At 36.0% G+C, this 21,502-nt stretch overlaps 1 protein-coding gene, 1 long non-coding RNA gene and 1 pseudogene across 2 annotated transcripts in view; 1 reads left to right on the forward strand and 2 right to left on the reverse strand.

Moving 5' to 3' along the window:
* The first annotated feature begins 2,317 nt into the window (after positions 1-2,317).
* LOC140522846 (ribosomal RNA-processing protein 7 homolog A pseudogene) lies at positions 2,318-3,254 on the forward strand (annotated as a pseudogene).
* An 8,053-nt stretch (positions 3,255-11,307) lies between these two features.
* Positions 11,308-11,988, reverse strand: LOC140522847 (olfactory receptor 13G1-like). Its single transcript, XM_072638069.1, has one exon. The coding sequence runs from the start codon at positions 11,986-11,988 to the stop codon at positions 11,308-11,310; it is 681 nt and encodes a 226-aa protein (XP_072494170.1).
* Positions 11,989-14,349: 2,361 nt separating this feature from the next.
* Positions 14,350-21,502, reverse strand: part of LOC140526438 (uncharacterized) — a 50,501-nt gene continuing 43,348 nt past the window's right edge. The window contains exon 3 of the long non-coding RNA XR_011974369.1: positions 14,350-14,689. This is a non-coding gene — a long non-coding RNA (uncharacterized lncRNA). The remainder of the gene's footprint in view (positions 14,690-21,502) is intronic.

Consider the following 21,502-nt stretch of genomic DNA (forward strand, 5'->3'; position numbering starts at 1 on the left):
TGCAGATTGAAACATACTTTTTTTACTTTGTTTTTATTTTGTTTTGGTCTGTGTTTTCTTTTGCAACATGGCTAATATTGAAATATATTTTGCATCCTGAACATGTATGATCTATATCAGATTGCTTGCCTTTTCAATGACAAGGGAAAGGAGGGGAGGGAAAGAATTTTGAACTCCATTTTTAAAAAATGTTTTAAAAAGTGTTTTTATGTGTAATTGGAAAAAAATTTTAAAGCCCTACAAAGTATAATCATATTTCATAAAGATTACCAATAAATAATTATCATAATAAAGGATAATCCTTTACATAAAATAAAACCACCCCAGGAATTTGACTCTATACTCAGTTCATTAATGTTCTATACAGTGGTACCTCCAACTCTGAACCTTGTCATCTATAGCCTGAGGAAGAAGGACATGAAGACTACTCTGAGGAAGCTCATTGTCTGAAAATACTTCTCAAAGGGTTTAATACCAAAGTATTTTCCATGACTATATATGGCAGAGGGAAAAGAAAGGGAAGAGATGGGAAGGGGGAGTGGGGAGGGGAGAGAGGAAGAGATAGGAGGAAAGAGGAAGAGAAAAGAAGTAAGGGGATGAGGAGGTTGAGGAGGAAAGGAAAGGAGAGATGGAGGAGGAAAAAGGAGAGAGGGAGAGAAAGAGAGGGAGAGAGAGAGAAAGAGAGAGAGACAGAGACAGAGAGAGAGAGAGAGAGAGAGAGAGAGAGAGAGAGAGCCAGAAGCATGTCAAATTATTTTCAATGTATATACAGTCATATAAGTAATTCATGTTATAACTACTTTACATTTCTATAGTCCTTTACATTTTTTAATATGCTTTCACAATGTAACATTTGGTTCCCTACACTAAACATAAGAGTGCTTAATAAAGATAGAATTACCATCCTTTTATAGTTAAGGAAACTGAATCCCTAAGACAGTCAGGGCCCTGTTCTGCCTTCACACAGTCAGTAAGGATCAGTCTTGACTAAAACAAAGTTTTCTCTTTCAAAGTCAAATTATTTTCCCATTATATTATATAATGAAAATAACTGTTAAGTCAAAAGCTTAGGGTGAATTTTTCTTTCTCTGGTCCAAATCTAAGACTTTATTGTTGTTAGGTACCTTCATTGAGGAAACTCTACAAACATAGTCTTGGAGAATTAACTGGGGAAGTAAGAGCTTCAATAACTGGCCTAGGGACATAAAGTATGTGTCAGAAACAGGACTTGAACACATGACTTCCTGATTTCAAGACAAGCTCTCCATCCACTACACAACACTTCCTCAAAAGTAAACCATTAACGCAAGGACATTCATAAAGTATATGGCAAGAACAATATTTTGGTTTCTATAAGGTATATGATTTTGATATTTCAACATTTAAAATAGAATCAGAATTCCATAGATACTCATGGATATCAGACCTCATTTAATCCAGTTTGTACATGAACCAGAATTCTATCTAGAACAACATGAAAACTGGACTTCCAGCTTTCAATCAAGAAAGTACAGTAATGGAAAATATGCCATATTCAAAATCAGCTCATTCCACATTGAGATAGTTCCGTTAGGAAGATTTCATTAACACAGAACCAAAACTTCCTTTTCTCCACTACAGGATGAATTGATGCACTGAACTGAGCAGAAGCAGAACAATATTCACAAGGACAACCATGCTGTCAAAAAAAAAAACTTTAAAATTTATAAGAATTTTGATTAAAGCAATGATAAACAAAGTCTTCAGAGGACCTCCAGTGAAATATACTACTACTCTACTCAATGAAGTATATTACTGACAGAAATATAATGGATGCAAGATGCATAAAATAACTTTTGTGACAGAGTCACAGTTTGTATTCATTTAGATTAACGGTGCATGTGTTAAGACGGATTTTTTTCTTCTCCTTTTTGCATTTTGCTACGTGTATGGAATTTTCTCTTTTTTTGCTATATAAGTTCAGATTTTTAAAAGCAAGAAAATATATTCAAATATATATTCATATATTGAACACAAACACTGCAGTTGTAAGGAGAGGAAGGAAATAAGAAAAGCAAGAAATCTAGATTATAAAGAGTTTTCAAGTCTAAATTGTATAAACCAGCGCAAAGTAGCTAGGAATTCAAGACCCATATGTTTAACAGAGATGAGAGTTTATCTGGAAGAAAAACAAAACAATACTCAGATAGTCTCCTGAGAAACAAGAGAGGAAAAACTCCAGGAGGGGGAAGTCATCAACAGCCATTTCCTTTTTCCGTGGAAGGGCAGTGGTACAACTATCCTGAGCTTGAAGAGTAAGTCATGGTTCCATGAAGGAATGAGGAGTGAGTACCTTGGAAAGAGAATTCATAGGCCAGAAGTCCATACTCCAGCCCATGAAAAGGCAGGGATAGCAAGTTCCTTAAGCCCTAAGTTATGGGGTAAATGATACCTCCACCATCCCTGATCATCAGCTTTTTACTTTGTGGGTTATACTTTATAAGAATACTCTACGACTAGGAACTATGACTCCTAGCAGCCCCTGCACTCTTTTCCATCACGGAGGTGGACAAGAAATTGTGTGGTAAGGAAAAGACCCAGAAAGGGGCTCCGAGTCTGCCATCCAGTACAGAGCTATCCCCGTCAAATTCCTCCTGGAGCAGGCGTCTTCTCATCTCCTCTGAGTCTGAGACCACCGAGTTTGAGGGGGCGCCCGGTCCAGCTGGTCCCCAGAGTGCAGGCTCTTTGTCCTCAATGTCCCCCGTACTGCTCCGAGGGGTTCCAGGTGGCTTACATGGTGTTCAGGAAGCGGGCGTCGGTGCCCAAGGCTGTGGCTCTGCAGGGACCCAGATCATTCCCACAGATAGCCATCCGGCGAAAACTGGTATTGAGAAGTGGATAGCGGACTACACAGACTGTCTGGACGACCTGGAGGTCCTCAAGCTGGAGGTGGACAAGTTCATGGAGGATTATGACAAGAAGATAGCTGCAGAAGATGCCAAGGCAGAGGCGGAGGAAGGGGTCCCGGATGAGGAAGGCTGGGTGAAGGTGACCCTCAGAGGCCCGCAGCCGACCTGCCCTGCTATGAGGCTGCCAGCCTGCGCGTGCTGGAGAAGGAAAAGCACAAGAAGGCCGGTAGGGAGCTGTTCAATTTCTATGCATGGCAGCACCTCTAGACCAAGATGGAGCACCTGGCCCAGCTGTGGAAGAAGTTTGAGGAGGACAAGCAGAGGATAGCCCTGCTTCGGGCCCAGCGCAAGTTCCACCCATACTGAATTCGGCCCTGGGGAGGGGTACCAGGGGCCAACGTCCATGCCTGGTCTGGAGGATCTGGGGGGACCGGCAAGGAAACTGGCCAGCCCAGAAGAGACAGAAGAGCTCTAAGCACGTGGCTTGGGACCCCAGTTTTTCGGGGGTGCTCTGGCTTTTGAGGGGCACCCTGTCTCCACAAGACTGCAGCCATTCTCTGGAGGATGTAAACAAAGGACAGACAGCCCTTCAAAAAAAAAAGAATAATCTACATATTGTGATATAATAAGGAAGCAGACAGGCTCCTGTAAACCAGAACAGACAGACAGATGGACAGACATCACACAGGCAAAATTTGAATGGAACTCTCTATACTTTGAGTAAATGAACAATGAGTTGAGCTCAGAACTGAACAGGAGGAAGAAGGGCGATGAGATTGCCTTTGGAAGATTGCAAAATCATTTTATTGCTCCGAAGTATCTCTCTGAAATAAAGATAGGTCTACCTGTCTGTCCCTCCTCTCTCTCTCTCTCTCTCTCTCTCTCTCTCTCTCTCTCTCTCTCTCTCTCTCTCTCACACACACACACACACACACACACACACACACACACACACACATCCTTCCCTCTCCTACCTGCTCCTACCATATTTCTCCAACAAATCTGAGATTCAGTAACATCATTGTGATATTAGAGAATATTCTGTGACCTTTACTCACTAAATCTTCACATAGATATAACCTGAAAATTCTGGAAAATCCAGAGACAAATCCTCTTTGTTTCTAAGAATTCAGTCTGCATTAGAGAGAGTTGCCTTCCTCTGGACCCCAGCACAGTCAGATTGTATTCTGAAAGCACAGTAAGATGTGTTCTATATCATCATTGCAATATTTGGGGACATGAGTTCATGAAATGTTCAGTTACCTTGGTCCCTCTGGAAGAGATGTTTATACATTTCTTATGTTTCTAGAACTCATATTCTACTGAGTACCCCAGATATCACACGCTTTTTTTTTCTTTTCTTCACAGGAAATTCACAGGAAATGGGCAAGGACTGCCTTTTTCTCTCTTTCGTTTCCTGGATTCTTCAGGCAAGTGGTAAAAGATGTCCTTTCTCTAGGTACTGTGATATTTTTGTTTACCATAGTGTCTGAAATTGCAGTGGATAGAGCACCAGTGCAGGAGTCAGAAGGACCTGAGTTCAAATCTCACCTCAGACACTTGACACTCACTAGATGTGTGACCTTACGTAAGTCACTAGACCCCAATTGCCTCATACTAGGTCATCTCCAGTCATTCTGATGGATATCTGGTCACTGGATTCATGTGGCTCTGGAGAGGAAGAGAGGCTGGTAACCTGCACAGCTCTCCCTCACTCAAAACAAAGTCAAATGCAAGTCATGTCATTGTTTCTCTGATGGCATGGCCTTCTTCATCAATGAAGGATGAACACACAACCCCCTAAGTTACACAGTGAGCAATCATAAATAGCAAAGATTTTAAAAAGGAAAAGAAATTCAGGAAAACCAACATATCAACCATATGTAATAATTTAAACAGCATTCTATAGCTGTTGCATAACTCTGGAAAAAAATGGAAGCCAACTTTTTTTTAACAGGTCTTCTATGGAAACAAAGAGTAGTCATCATAATTACATAGTACTCAGTTCAATTTTGTTTATTATTTCAATTTATACTGATATAAATGTACACAGTTTTCCTGATTCTGTTTTTTTAATTCTGTATCACATCATATTATATCGTCTCATGCTTCACAGTCATAATTTCTTATGATGTAGTAATAGTCCATTGTACTCATTTACAAAAATTTTTTAACCATTCCCCAACTGAATGCATACATGCTTTAGAATTTCTTGCTCCACAGAAAGGGCTGCTGTAAATATTTTGATATATATGTGATCTTTCTTTCTATCTTTTGCCTCCAGAGAATACATACCTCGACAAGGAATATGTGTGTCAATGTATATGACCTATTTTTTGAATCTGCTTCAAGGTTTTTCCCATCTCTCCCATCTCACAAGTCCCTACCATAGTTAAATCCCTTGTCAATTCTCACCAACAGCATTCCAACATCCTGGTACTTTCTCTTCCTGCTTCTGGTCTCTTCTTCTCCAATTCACACTCCACATAGGTGCAAAATTGTGTGGCATCCTTAAAAAAAAATCTGTTTCTCTCACTTAAGAAGCTTCAGTGGCTCCCAATTATATGCTAAGACTGGCCCTGTGGTCTGTCCTCCCTGTACTATTACTAATGAGCTACCTGTGGGCAGAAAATATTGGTGGTTCCCTTCAGGGACAGAACAACACAGGACTGAGGAAAGTTTTTGTCTTCTGAGTCTACTCAGGTCCCAAGTGAATCATTTTACCATGCATAGCACACTCAAAATTCCTTTAAAGTTTTGCCCTAACAACTTGATAAGCTATTATATAAAAAGCATGAAGAAAACTTCCTTTGGGAACTATATTATTACTCAACCTTATATGTTCAGGGGACAAATCAAAGCTTACACATTCCAGAACTATAGAAATAGAATCTAAAAGATCAATGAGTTTGTATCAATAATATGTATGAGGGTTTCCAAAGGTTAAGAAAAAAGCAAATGCATGGTCACTTGGCAAGTATGTTATACATGTATTATGCATTGTTCTCTACTTTTTATATATCATTTATTTACTTAGCGATTTTTTGCTAAAAGTAAATGTTAAAGTATCAAAGTATGTATGTCTACATCTATGAAGAGTTATTTCCACTAGACCTCATGGACATACAACAAGTTTTTTTTAAAAAAAAAAAAAAGGTTCCCCATCAATGGATGGGGGATCAGAGCTAAATTCTAACAGATTAGGTCCACAAATTCACACATCTCTTGAGACCAAGCTAATGTCACCCTGGCAAAAGATATGGAATTGAATGAAAAAAGAGCACTGATTCTCTGAGACCCTGACACAGTACCATATTTATCCATTACTTCTGATCATAAAGACACCTGCAGACCACCCAGCTGAACATAGACCTCTCCAATGGATGGCTATTAACATCACTGGGCAGTTAAAATATACATTAGATTTTGATTGGGTTTAATTGTGCAAGACTAGATATTGTCAGTTGTAGTAAATCTCTATCTGCAACAAGGGAGGAGGTCAGCTTAGAACATCTGTGAAGTGACTTATATTTATTTCTATCTAATACCTGTTGTTTTTAGTTTAGGACAATTACTAGCTACAGTACTTTATTACTGTCTAGCAATAGAGGGAGCCAGTGTAGTGGGAGGTCTCAATTGAAGTAATAACAAGATGTCCACATTTACATCAAAACAAACTGCCCTCATCACTAACCTACTAGAGGCTTAGAGTGCTAGATTTGGAGACTAGAAGACCTAAATTTGAACCCTGACTGAAATAGTTATTCCCTGTGTGACCTTAGACTTTTCCTCTCTCACCCTGTTTCTTCATCTATAAAATGGGAATAACAGTAACACACAACTTAAGCACTATGTAAGGATCAAATGAAAAAAATGTGTATAAAGCACTTTAGAAAACTAACGGAGCTATGTAAATATTAGCTAGTATTACTATCATCATTATTATTAATTACTCTTGAATCAAAGTTCCTGCCCCTAGAACAGATATAGCACCCATGGTCACAGATATCTTAGCCTCTAAATTCTTCCTACCAATGCATACAGAATACCACTCCATCTTTCCCACAGTAGTCCAGCTGTGGGTCTTGTTTAGTGTTTTACACGTATCTACTATGAGTCATGGTATTCCAGACTGCAACATGATGAAGTTGACATATTTATTCATGTGAAATGTATACTCAGACCAAGGATTAAGTAGGGTAGCAAAAGGTTTCATGCTTTCCCCTCTCATGGACTACCTATCTTTCTGTATGGCAGTAACATTACACTTTATTTTGTTTTAAGGATGATTTCCAGTGATTGTCATTCTGACTATTATAAATATATAAAGTAAAAATAAAGGACATATGAAGAATGACACTGCCTAATTCAAGAGAAAGAACAGATAAGTAGATGTGTATATATATATATATATATATACACACATATACCACACATACACACACACATACACACACACACACACACCTATTTGTGTCTAGTGGTAGCAATCTCTAGGGTGGTGGGGAGCAAAAAAATTACATGATAAATTTTACTATATATTTAAAAGGAATAGCAAATTGTACATAACAGATTTGCATTTTTATGTGAAATTATCTTTTTTTATTATACTATGTTACAGAAATACTTGTTTTATTCCATAAATTAATTTTTTAAAGAAGAAACTTTATAAGATTCTGAATTAAGCCAGAATCCCATTTTTTCCACTTTGCATGAAAAATATTATTTACAAGCCAGAAGATAGATAGATAGATAGATAGATAGATAGATAGATAGATAGATAGATAGATAGATAGACAGACAGACAGACAGACAGACAGACAGACAGACAGACAGACAGATAGATAGATAGATAGATAGATAGATAGATAGATAGATAGATAGATAGATAGATAGATAGACAGACAGATAATCTTTCCAATGAGGATATCTACCTCTTAAATTGAACTAAAATTTTAAAAACTGTTTGGTGAGTTTATGGAATTAGAGCAATGGTAAGAATATTCTCATCAAGCTTGGAAGTTTGGTGAATCATGATTTCATGATCCAAGAAATTCCTGGGAAGTCACCCAAAATTTAGCATCAGACAGTCATGGAGACCTCTCTATGGAGAGTAGTGAAGGTATACCAACAATATTTCTCATCCAGTTTACACTGTGTCCTTAGGATTTTTCATTATGTCCTTAGGATCATTGATTTTGAAATGGAAGGGACTTGGACATTATTCTAGTCAAGAAGTGTCCAACTTACCACCTGTAACAAAACTCCTAAGTGCAAGCCATAATCTGATAAAAATATAATTGAGAAATGTTAATAAAATAAAAATATAACGTAACAAAGATAATGTTAATTTGTGGTTTTCTAAATCAACCCATGACTATAGAGATCCATTTCTATTTCAGTTTGACATCACTATCTAATCAAATCATCTTATTCTATATATTAGGAAAGTGGGGCACAAAGAACTTAAGTGTCTTGCCAAGAGTCATACAACTAAAAAATACCTGAAACAGTATTTAAATCAAGGTTTTCCTCAATCATAGGTTAACTTTCTATCCATTATTCCAAATTGCCTCTCATTTCCAAAATTTTAATCAGTTCTTAGGGTTATCACATTCTTTCCTTACACTTTTCACAAATGTTACATTTTTAAAACTGTCCCCAAATTACTGATGAGTAGAGCTTTACTTGAAATAAAAGAAAGAGCCCTGGACTTAGAATCAATACTAGTTAGATTTCAGTCTTATCTTTCTCAGTTACTAGCTGTAAGATTATGAAAAGTCACTGGAATATACTGAGTTTTCATATGCTCTCCTAAAAATAGGGATTAATATTTTTTCTAGCAATCTCATTGAGTTGCTGTATGGATCAAATGATTTAATGTATGTGAAGATCCTTTGTAATTACAAGACATCATACAAGTATAAGGACTTACTAGCCACAAAGCTTTCCTAAACCTGTTGTGAATTATATTTTCTCTAGTCACAAAAGGTGCTCCCTTAGTTCTGTCTTTTTGAAAGATCACTCTCTGCTCAGCTAGAACAAAGCTCTGTTAGCCTAATCTACTGGCTGAACTAAACTGTTCATCTGACTAATTTCTAATTCATTAGCTAAAGCAACTAGTGGTACCATGTGGTAACAGAACATTGGCCTTGAAATCAGACCTGAGTTCATGTCCTATCTCTGGCAAAGACTAGCTGTGAGATCCTAAGCAAGTCACTTAACATCTCTGTGCCTCAGAAGGTTATCTAAAACTGTTTGTTATAGGCAAATGGTTGCACTGCATCATAGGTTGAGACAAAACAAAGAGAGAAACCATGTGACTGAGTTTGTCAGATTAATCCTTTATTTTAGAATCATTTTAAAGACAAGGATTGAGATGATGAATGCAGGTAAACTAAGGCAATTTGCAACACTTAAATAGGTGAATACAAGTCATTGCATGGTATATAGGATATTCTGCTAGAAATGGAGTAAGGGTTCTGAATAAAACAAGTGGGTGTAGTTGATCAAGTGCTAGAAAGGAGTTAGGAAGACACAAATTCAAATGTGGCCTCAGCTATTTAGTATTCAAGTAACAATTTCAATCAGTGTCAAGTTCCTCATTTGTCAAATGGTTGTTATTCAGTTCTTTCAGTCATGTCTGATTTTCTTGACCCCATCCAGGGTTTTTGTGTCAGATACTAACATGGTTTGCTATTTCCTTCTCCAGCTCACTTTACAGATGAGGAAACTGAGGCCCACAGGATTAAGTGACTTGCCTAAGATCATACAACTTAGTAAGTGTCTGAGGCCAGATTTGAACTTAGGGAGATGAGGCTTACTGACTCCAGCCCCAATACTCTATCCACTGTACCACCTAGCTGTCCCTATCTGTCAAATGGAAATAATAGTAACACCTACCTCACAATGCTATTGTGAAAATCAGATGAGATAATATATGTATAAGATGCCTTGCAAACCCTAAATTTCCATATAAATGGTATTGCTATCATCATTACCATCATCACTATTATTACAATACATGTGGGCATATCGTGATGAGAAAGAACCACTCCTATCATGCCTTTCTTTCCTTCTCCAGTACCTAACTCCAACAAGGCAAAACATGATAGAAACTTCAGAAGTGTTGCTGTCCCCTGCTAGAATGACAGGTGAAAGAGCTAATACATTCCCTTTCCTCTGGCCATCAGTCTCTATCCATGGTCTGGCACACAGAATGCCTGGATCAGAGCACTAGCCTTATTCCTCTACAGTGTCCCTGAACATCCTTTGCTGACAGGCTTGGCTGGACCATTTAGGAGAAGCATGCCTATGAACAACCTCTCGTCCCTTCTCTCCCCTCTGTCCATGCCTGACAGCATGACAGAATCATCAGGGGTTTTGACTGCTGTACCTCTCAATCTAGGTAACCAATTTGTTCTGCATTTGTGCAAAAGTTGGTGTTTGGGCATGTGAGAAGAGGAAATGGGGAAAAAATAGTCTCACTGACAGGAAGGATTTAATCATTCAATATAGCCTGGGAATGAAAATATAGGGGTATTCAAGTTCCTTCACACATACAGTCACCTCCAGGCTTCAAGATTCTTAGCTCTGAAGCTCTCAGCAGGCTTCTCTAACTGGAAAAATTCCAAATCATTTGGGATTGCATGAAATTGAGAGATCAACTCTGCTTTGTTAATCAACTCTATTATGTTCTCAAAATAAAAAGTATCCACAAGAACAGCATTGCCTAATGCAGACCATATGTCTCATTGATATTTGGTCAGTTCTCAAAGGGTTCCTCTTCTCAGGCTGCATGTTATGTCAATAGATAACACATATTATGATCTTATATTATGAGAAGAAGTCAGAGCCTATCCTCTTTGTTCTGGCTAGCTAAATGAATCCATATTTAATATCAACAATTTTTATTACTACTAAATTATAGGACCTAGGACAAGGTACATAACATGATACAGCTACAAGCTACATGATACCATGCAGGTTCCAGATGGTGCTAGACACCATAATGTAAAATAATAAAATAAATATGACATCCATCATGTTTAATATTTAACTGAATGTTCACTGTTCACTGTTCAAATATTCAATCACCACTTCCTAATCAAGGAATGGGAGTTAAAAAGAATGCTCCTGTTCTCAACATGGGTTGTAGCTTATCTGATATTTCCTTTGGATTCTAAGACATGTTGAACAGATTACCAATAGAAAATATATGGTTAGTAGCATTGATTCCCCATCTAAGAAAATATCTATCTATCAATATATGTGGAAAGCCCCTCATTGATAAGACAAATATGTCACAGCAGTATACCTGGTATAATTAAAAAATTAGACATAAAGTGTTAAGTCCAAGCTAAGATGGATGATTTTTTAGACTAAATGATAAAGTTCTGCCTGGGGAAAAGAGTGAAATCTATCCCAACAGTTTCTGCAAAGCCCCTTTCACTTCTCTGTTCCTGAAGGAATAAATAATTGGGTTGAACACAGGGATGATGACAGAGTAGAGGACAGTGATGATTTTGTCCCTTTCCAAAGAGAGGTTGGAGGTTGGGCGGATGTAGGTATAAATTACAGTGGAATAATAGAGGGAGACCACAGTAAGGTGAGAAGAGCAAGTGGAAAAGGCTTTCTTCTTGCCTTCAGAGGAGCGAATCCTCAGAACTGTCCTAATAATATATCCATAAGAAACCAGGATAAGGGAACAACTTCCCACCCCAAATATCATATCAACACAGAAAGCTAGAGTTTCATTGAGATGGGTGTCAGAGCATGACAGCTTCAGTATGGGTGGCAGCTCACAGAAGAAATAGTCAATAACAAGGGATTTGCAGAAGGACAAGGGAACTGCCAAGCTGGTATGGACTGCTGAGTTGCTTATACCAATGGCCCAGATGCCTCCAGCCATTCCACTGCAGACATGACTACTCATGACCATTGAGTAATGCAGGGGATGACAGATAGCAGCATAACGGTCAAATGCCATGATGGCCAAGAGGAGAACCTCTGAGACTAAGGCCCATGTGAACATGAACATCTGAGTCATGCAGCCTGCAAACAAAATAGCAACCTCCTGAGAAAAAAGGTTGGCTAACATCTTGGGAACGATCATAGATATACATAAGATGTCAATGACAGACAAGTTGCCCAAAAGGAAGTACATGGGTGTGTGAAGCTGTTGACTAACATAGATGGTGAAGAAGATGAGAGAGTTTCCCACCACAGCAGTTATATAGATACACAGGAAGGACACTAACAAAAACAGGCATAGCTCTGGAAGGTTGGAGATTCCTATCAGTATGAATTCTATTTCCATTGATTGATTCTTCATCCCAATAAATTAAAGATTGGCCTTGAAAAGAAGTCAAATAATAATGAGCTAGATTCATTTGATTCAGTTCAAGACACTTCAATAACTACTTTAAGACTTCTTTTTTTTATTTTAGATCATAGGATGTACTTTTGAAATGTTACCTTAGAGCCCATATTTTACATCATCTTTTTATTTATTAAGCCTATCATGAGGGCATTCTCTATGCACAATACCACTTTAGGGATAATGGATGTGTAGCAGGAATGGGAGTACCAAGGAATATATCTCCTCCCTAAGACATATTTGAGGAGACACCAGTCACAGACAAAGTTATGCAACAAGGGAAAATAAGATAATTAAGCACCTAAATAAATACTGTGATAAAATACATTTACATGGTAATTATACTTACAAAATATTTAATCCATTCTAATTTTTCACAATAATCTTTTGAGGTAATTATTTTCACTTTATAGATGAGGAAATTGAAGTTTATAGAAATTCATTGACCTTTCCAAATTCACACAAGAAATCCATGTATTAGGGGGAGAGGTTCACTTTTTTTTTATACAAATGTCTTCTACTTCACAATGTTCCCAAAAAAAATGAGAGGAGGAAGAGACTGGTGCATGCAGGGGATATTTAGAGTAAAGAGCATAGTGAAGAGCTGAAACTTGAAATGGACCGTGAATTAGGATTTGAAGAGTCAGAGAGGGGATCTATATGAGCCAACATTGAAGAGTTATTATGAGAAAGGACTGTGAAGGAAATTCGGGTTCAAAGGTTATTAGGTGAAAGAGAAAAGCTAAGGAGTTTAAAACATTAAACATGCATGAATCTGAATATCACCTTGCATGTGGTAAGCAATTTATAAATAGATTTTAAATGCATCAATGATTGCATAAAATTCCTTAACTGGGGAACAGGAAATTCAGGTCTTTATCCTAGTCTAGTCATTAGCTATGTAATTTTAGGTGGACCAGTTGATTTCTCTTGTTTTCAGTTTCCTCATCTGTAAAATGGGGTTAGGGAGTATGAACTGATCGTATAAATCCCTTCTAGATCGCATGACCTGTCATTACATGACCTAGTAAACTCTTTTCAGTTTTAAAAGCATCTTTAAAAGTCAACCTAATTTTTTTGGCCAGTAGGACTACTCAGTAATATACTACTTTTAATGAATTGACCTAGATTAGAGAAGTGAGTTCAAGGCTCATATCCTTAGCTCTTTTAATGAGCATAAAAATTACTCAGAGGTTTAATGAGTCAAGAGCATGATAAGATCATGGAAATCACTACTACTACATTTTCCAGATTCTGATAGACTCATCTCACACAACTTGTGCACATTAGAAAATGCAGAAGTTTTTATAGTGTTGGGTATAGTCAACACTTTTAGATTATTGTTAATTTCATTTTAAATTTTTTTAATTCCTACATTTTAAATAAGAAATGGAGAATTTGCATTACTTCTATAGAAAATACATTTTAAATGATTTTAAGATTGGGCCCTAAAATCCTTAAGGAAGAAAAGAAACTGAGGTTATTTATTCCATATTACGCTACCTCTTCTCTGAGTCTCAGTTATCATTTCTGTAAGAGAGATCACATATGCTTAATAAAAGGTATTTACAGAATTACTAGGCAGATCAAAAGAGATAATTAGTATAAATAATTTTGTAAGTAATAAAAAACCTACAAATTCGAACAACTATTATCTCTGCTATTATCACTTCTGGCATTTAATAGTACAAGATACAAAGAATAAAATGGACTTAGGCACAAATTGATTAAGGATAATGACTCACATATGCTGAAGACTGTCACTTTTCTTTTTATGAAGATTTTCTGGAAAATAAAAAAGGTTTTCAAGGTTTGCAAACTTCAAATTCTATACACAAGGCAGCTGACATCATCATTTTCATCATTTGAAATGGATATCTGAACAGGAGACACAAAGAGAACAATGTTGTTAAATTTAATACATTTTTAAAAAGCATGTAACAAGTTTAGTGTTTCATGTCTTTTTCAATGTGTATTGCAATGCTTACATTTGCTAATAATAAAGTTTATAATAAAAATAAAATTCAATTTTACTAAAGAGTGACTAAACAGACACATCTATAGGTCCACATCATGAAAAACTTTATTGGAGCAGTTGCTGCTCACTCTTAAGTTGAGCTTATCACATAGGCTAAAAAAACAGCACCAGACAGAATGCCAAGGCATCTTCCTAGTTTTGAAAGTCTGTCTTCCTACTGCTATACAAGATGCTGCTACTTTTTGCACACACTCAGAGTGGTGGGAGCCACAAATTTCCTTTATTATTTATTCCAATCTCAAAGAGTCTTCATCAGGATTTTTTCCTTATAGTTAATCTGAGTTCCTCACAGTACAATTGAATTCTATTGATTTCCTCTGTCCTTCTTAGAGATGGAGAAATAGTGAGCTGTAGCACTCAGAACTGCCCTTGTTTTTAATGGCCCTGTAAAAAATCACAGATTTCAACAATTAGGAGCAGTCTTGGAATATCATTTAGTCAAGTTCCCCATATTCGGGGAAATAAATTTCTAACATCCTAGACATGGGATTGTCTATTCTCTTCTTTAAGGTCTTCAGGGATCGATAGTTCACACTCTCCCTAAGGAGCCCATTATATTGCTTTATCACTCTTACAGTCTTTCTTATTTCTAAATGATGTATGTGTGTTTCTAGTTTCTCATATATTCCTACATGTGACTTCTCTGAGCCTTAATTTTCTCTTCCATTAAATGGAGATTATCCCTAACATATCTGTGTTACAGAAGACTCAAATGAGATAAGACATTTGTGAAATTTAAAACAGGATATTAAACAGTCACAATCATTTATTAGGTATCTTCCGTATACCTGGCACTGAGGGTAAAAATACAAAGAATGGAGCAATTCCAATTACAGAAGAGCTTACACCCAAGCAAGAGAAGTAACCAGTAAAGCACGCACAAACACACACACACACACAAAGACACTCACATACATACATTATATATATATTATACATGTATGGTTTGTGTGTATGTATATGTATGCATATATAGCTACTTATTGCCTATATAATCATATATGTATGAACTTCCATATATACTCATATAAATGCCATTTACATATATACTCATATATATGCTTGCTGCTTATATAGTCATATACATATACACATACATACAGATATACAATGTACATATACATATGTAGAAAGGGATGCTAGAAGGTAGAGGTAAAGAAGAAATACATTCCAGGCAAGGGGAATAACCAGTTCAAAGGCAATGAGATGAAAGTCTCATATTTGAAGAACAAAAGAAAGGCCAGTGTAGGTGGGTTATAGTGCAGGAGGCACAGCAATGTACAACGATGTTGGAAATATTGATTGGGTAAAAGTTGTGAAAGGCTTTAAAAACCTTTTTATTCCTAAAGCAAGAGAGAGACATTAGAATTTAAGGAGCAGTAGAGTGGAATGAACAGATCCTCACTTAGGCAAGTGTGTACTAATAAATGTTTAGCAACTAGCTAGCCACAAAAATAAAAAATATATGAGAAACACATTTTTAAATTTCAATTTAATCTGCATTACCGATTTCTCCATTATTTTATTAAATCTGGAAAATCAACAACATAGTAAATCAAGCCCTGGTTTGTAGTGTTGTTTTGTTTTTTTTTTTATTTCTGAAGTATAAGCGCTCATACTGAAAATTTAACATTTTGTGCTCCCCTAGCCAGTTCAAGATGACTCTAGCACTCCCATTTGGTAACAATGTGCAGGATGAACTAGAATACTGAAAAGTGAGAAACCAATTAGGAGGCCATTTCAGTAATCCCAAATTAAACTGGTTATTGTGTGATTAGAGAGAAGAGGTCAATTTCAAGAAATGTTATGGAGGTAGAAATGGCAAAATTTTACAATTTCTAGTTATTATTATAAGACCAAAGTCAAAAGAAAATCTTAGGATTTTTTTCAAATGAATCTTTTCAATTTGAGTGGTTATTACAAACCTGCTTATCGTTGTCTGAGCCATACTTCCAAAGAGAGATTAGATATGAAATGACTCAAATAATGCACTGACACTTCTAGGAGAAGAAACTGAGCAACTCAATTTACTTGCTTTTCCTCCTTTCCCAAAGGGATGTCAATAGTTAGAACACTTTTCAACAAATTTTAAATGTTTATGAAATTATAAGAATACCAAGAAGACCAGATTCTAGGAGATTTCATTTCATTGCTAGAATACCAAGAAGGATGCTGAATGATTGTAGTTAATTCTATACATACCCTCAGAAAGAAAAAAAAGTCAGGCACAGTTAAAGTCACTTTTATTTCTAGTGTTTCAAATGAACAGCCCAAGAAACAGAGTTTCTGTGTTATTAATAATCACTTTATTAATTAGGCTAGAAAATCAAGAAATTGATGATCAATGGCCTCTCTCTGAGAGATCTCACTTTGAGATCATTTAATGTTTAAATATCTTGGGAAAAGAGGTTGTTTCTGAAGGTAGAAATCAACTCTGAATCATTAAAATTAATGAGGGGGTGGACATATTAATATGGAGGTTGGCAAAGTCTTCACCTGCTCCTGCTGAGGTCATGGATTGATTAGATTCAGCTGCATCTAGATAGCTAAAGAGATGCATCTCCACTCAGACTACTTAAATGGTTGAATAGGCCAGAAGTCACCCAAATTAGATTAATCAGAAATTAGCTCTCCCAGTTGGGTGGAGTCCTGCCCAGGATGGAGAACATCTCATTGTCAGCCCCATCCTTAACAAGAAATGGGCTTTGAATAAGGAAGTAAAATGAGAGGGGAAAAGACTTTGCTAATAAATAGCCTACCAATAATTGGTTATTAAACATCAAAAAGAGATATTTGGGTCCTGTATATTAAATTGGTTATTAATATAATAAGAAAATTATCATTTTTCTCACTAGCAAGAGAAATTATACCTGTGACAACAGAGTGTAATAGTAGAGTAATGGCCTGGAAATCAGAACACCTGAGATTCCCTGTGTTATATTAAGCAAGTTATTCAATCTCTCTGACTTTCATTGTTTTCATCTGACAAAAAAAGATAATGATACTTCCATATTAAGCTCACATTGCTATTGTGAAGATCAATGATATAATGTATGTTAAGTTTGCTGTAAACCATGAAACATTATGTGAATGTGAATGGTTATTGTTATTATTACAAATAGAAAACATAGAGACCAGTCACCATGAGATGAACAGAATTCTTCATGGATCATTCTCTCCACAACACTCTTTAACAGTTGATGTACCCCAAAGTGATGTCTTTTCTTTTTACTGTCTCTGTTTCCCTTTTCCCCAACTGATCCTTCTCATCTCCTTTCATCACTTTCCCCCTTGCTCTCTGCTCTCTCATCTTCTCACTCTTCCCTCCCTTTCCTTCTCTCCTCATCTACTTTATCATCTCAGTGTTCTTCATCTATATGCAGGTTATTCTCAAGTTCTATATTTCCAGTCTAACCTTCTCTCCTGAGCTCCCATCCCAAATTAGCAAATGCCTACTAGACATTTCAAACAGTATTTCCCAGACATTTCAAATTGAATACATCCAAAACTAAATTCTTTATATTTCCTCAAAAATACATCTTTGAGCTTCCCTCATTCTGTCAAAGGAAATACCACCCATCCAATCTCCCAGGTTCAAATATAAACTTCTCCACTTGGTATTTAAAGACATCCACAATCTGACCTCAAACTACGTGTCCTACCTACACATTACTCCCCTCCACAAACATTGTGGTCCAATCATATTGTCTTTTCACTGTTTCTTATGAATGTCAGTCCATGTCCTGTCTCTGTGCCTTTGCCCTGACTTTCTCAGTGCCTGAAATGAATCTTCTGCTCACTTTTGTCTCTCAGAATAATAAGTTTCCTTCAAGGTTCAGACCTAAAGCCATTTATTACATGAAGTCTTTCCTGATGGTCATCAGCTGCAAGTAACTTCCTCTAAAAATCACCTTTTACCTGTTTTGTATATACCTATCCCTATGTGCGCGTGTGTGTGTGTGTGTGTGTATGTATATGCTGTGTCCCTCAAATATATTTCAAGTTCCTTGAGAGCAGGAACTATTCTTGGTTTTGTATCCCTCATGTTTGGTACATAGTAGGCACTTTAAAAAATACTTGTTGATTGATTCATTAAATTCATTCATTTGCATTTCACATGGTGAATGATTGCTATTGTATTTTTTAAAAATGTTAACAAAACTATATTTTAGAAAGGAGTATATCTTATACCCATATCTTTTATAGTCATATCTGAGAAAGGAAGGATAAAAAATAAAAAAGGATAATAGATGCTAGTAAAGTTTTTAAGCATGAGGAAGATCAGCATGTTTCTAGGTAGGACACAAGGAAGGAACAAGTAGATAGGGAAAGATGGAGGTTGGAAAGAATTATTAGAATGATGGAGGCAGGGAGGTCATATACTGGAGAAGATGAGCAGAAATGGGAACAAGGTTACAGGTAGAGGAACGATCCATGGCAAGGAATAAAAGTTATCTCTTCATCAGAAATTGAACTGAAGAAAGGTAGAGTCAGATATAATGTTAGGGCACATCAAATGAGAAAGGCACTCTCAACATATGGTCTTGATGTTTTCCATGAATTCTGAGGAAAAATCCTTTTCTAAAAGAGTGGAATGAGGGTGTGTTGTAAGAAGCTAGTAGATAGAAGAGATCTGTAAGAGCAGCTAGAGTACGGAGAAAAGACAAATAGAGTGGAGAGGAAGTATTTCCTATTGAAGTGAGGCTGCAGTCAAGATTAGGTTACATTTTATTCAGGACTTTTGGGGGCTTAGCCAAGATAGTAGAGAAAATATTCAGCTGATCTCTCCCAAAATTCTCCTCTAGACAACGTTAAAATAATGCTCAAATTGAATTCTAAAGTTGCAGAGCTAACAAAAGGTGACAGTGAGACATTTTTCCAGTCCCAGAGAAAACAGGAAGTTGAAAACAGAGATTTTTAACACAGAGAGGAAGGCTGGCCTGGAGCACACATGTATAAAAACACCATTTGTGGGAGTAGGTGGTGATGATAAAAAATTCAACAGCTTCAGGAGCTAAAACCAGAGATGGCAAGGGAACCTAGCAACTCATCAAAAAGAGATTACAGGTTACCCTTGTGCTAGCACTAGATGCAGGACCAAATACTATTTGGTAGTTCTCAATGCCTACAACCACTTCTGAGTCATAGTTCAAGATGAGAAGAGCATTTTCAGTCAAGAGGAAGTCTAAGCTCCAAGGGAAAGTTTAACTTCAGGTCCCAAAAGAGGGGAGACTGTGAGAAGCAGTATTGCTTGCAATCCCAAGGAGTTCGAATTCTTAGAGAAAAAGTTAAATGAGTTAAATAAAGAAGCAGATATTAAAACTATTCTGCTGGGGGACTTCAACTTTCCCCTATCTGAGCTAGAAAAATGTAACCATAAAATAAATGAGAGAAGTTAATGAGATTAATAACATTTCAAAAAAGTTAGATATATTACAGACCTCCAGAGAAAAAAGGAATGGAAATACGTAGAGCTTTTACAGCAATTGATCATGTATTGGAACATAAAAGCTTCACAACCAAATGCAGAAAAGCAGAATATTAAATGCATCCCTTTAAGATCATAATACAATAAAAGTTATTTTCAATAAAGTCATGGAAACATAAACTAAAAATTGATTAGAAATTAAATAATCTAACCCAAAAAATGAATGTATCAAAGAACAAATTCTGTAAACTACAAAAATTTCATTAAAGATAATGCCAATAATGAGACTACACACCAAAATTTAAGGAATGCAACTAACGCAGTACTTGGGGAAAACTGTATATCTGTAAATGTAGAGAAATAAATAAAGTAGAGAAAAGGAAGATCAATAAATCAATCAATAAAACACGTAATGTTTATTCTAAATCTAGAAAAAAGCGAATCAAGAATCTCCAATTAAACAACAAACAGGAATTCCTGAAAATCAAAGGAGAAGTTAATAAAATTGAAAGTTAGAAAAGAAATTGAACTAATAAACAAAATTAGAAGTTGGTTTTATAGATAAGGCACTGGTTAATTTGATTTTTTTAAAGAAGAAACCCAAAATACCAGTATCAAAAATGAAAGCAGTGAATTCAACACCAATGAAGAAGAGATTAAAACAATTATTAGGATGTAGCTTGCCCAATTATATGCTAATAAATCTGACAACCTAGGTGAAATGGTTATTTACAAAAACAATATATAAATTCCCCAAATTAATGGAAGAGGAAATACAGTATTTAAATAATGCTACCTTAGAAAAAGAAATTGAACAAGAGAGCAATAAGCTCCCTAAGAAAAAATACTCAGTTCCAGCGGATTCACAAGTGAATTCGAGCAAACATTTAAGACACCATTAATTCCAATACTCCAAAAACTATTTGAGAAAATAGGTTAAAAGGGAGTTTTGTCAAATTCTTTTTATGATACAAATGTCACATGGATACTCAAATCAAGGAGAGCAAAAGAGAGAAAGAAAACTAAAGATCAATTTCCTTAAAGAATAGCCAAATTTAAAAAAAAAATACTAGCAAGGATATTACAGCAAAATATCACAAATATCACAGACTGTGACCACATGATATTTATACTATGAATGCAGGACTGGTTCAACATTAGGAAACTATCAGCATAACTGACCATATCAATAACAAAACCAATAAAATCATATGATTATCTCAATTGGTGCAAAAAAAGGTTTTGACCAAATGACACATTCCTATTCTTTTTAAAAAATAGCAGAAAGCATTGGACTCAAAGGAGCTTTCTTAAAATGATAAGTAATATCTCTCTAATGCCATCAGCAAGCATTATTGATAATGGAAACAAGTCAGAAGCCTTCCCAATAAGAGCAAGAGTGAAGTAAGGATATCTACATCATCAGTACTATCCATATCATACTAGCTATTAACAATCAGAGAAGAAAAAGAAATTGAAGGAATCAGAATAGGCAACAAGGAAAAAATTATCACTTTTCAAATGATATAGTGGTGTACTTTGAGAATCAATTAAAAAACTAATTGAAATAGTTAAAAACTTTAGTAAAGTTGCAGGATATATAATAAACTTACATAGATCATTACCATTTCTACATATTACCAAGAAATTCAGCAACAAAAGCTACAAAGAGAAATTCCATTTAAAATAAGTACTAATAATATATAATACCTGCCAAGACAAATCCAGGAAGTATTAAAAACATAATTGCAAAACACTTTACTGCAATT

The sequence above is a fragment of the Notamacropus eugenii genome, chromosome 2, assembly GCF_028372415.1.
Source record: "Notamacropus eugenii isolate mMacEug1 chromosome 2, mMacEug1.pri_v2, whole genome shotgun sequence".
Taxonomy (NCBI): Eukaryota; Metazoa; Chordata; class Mammalia; order Diprotodontia; family Macropodidae; genus Notamacropus; species Notamacropus eugenii.

Excerpts from the sequence above, each read along its gene's own strand:
- LOC140522847 (XM_072638069.1), bottom strand. The coding sequence starts at position 11,988 with ATGTTAGCCAACCTTTTTTCTCAGGAGGTTGCTATTTTGTTTGCAGGC.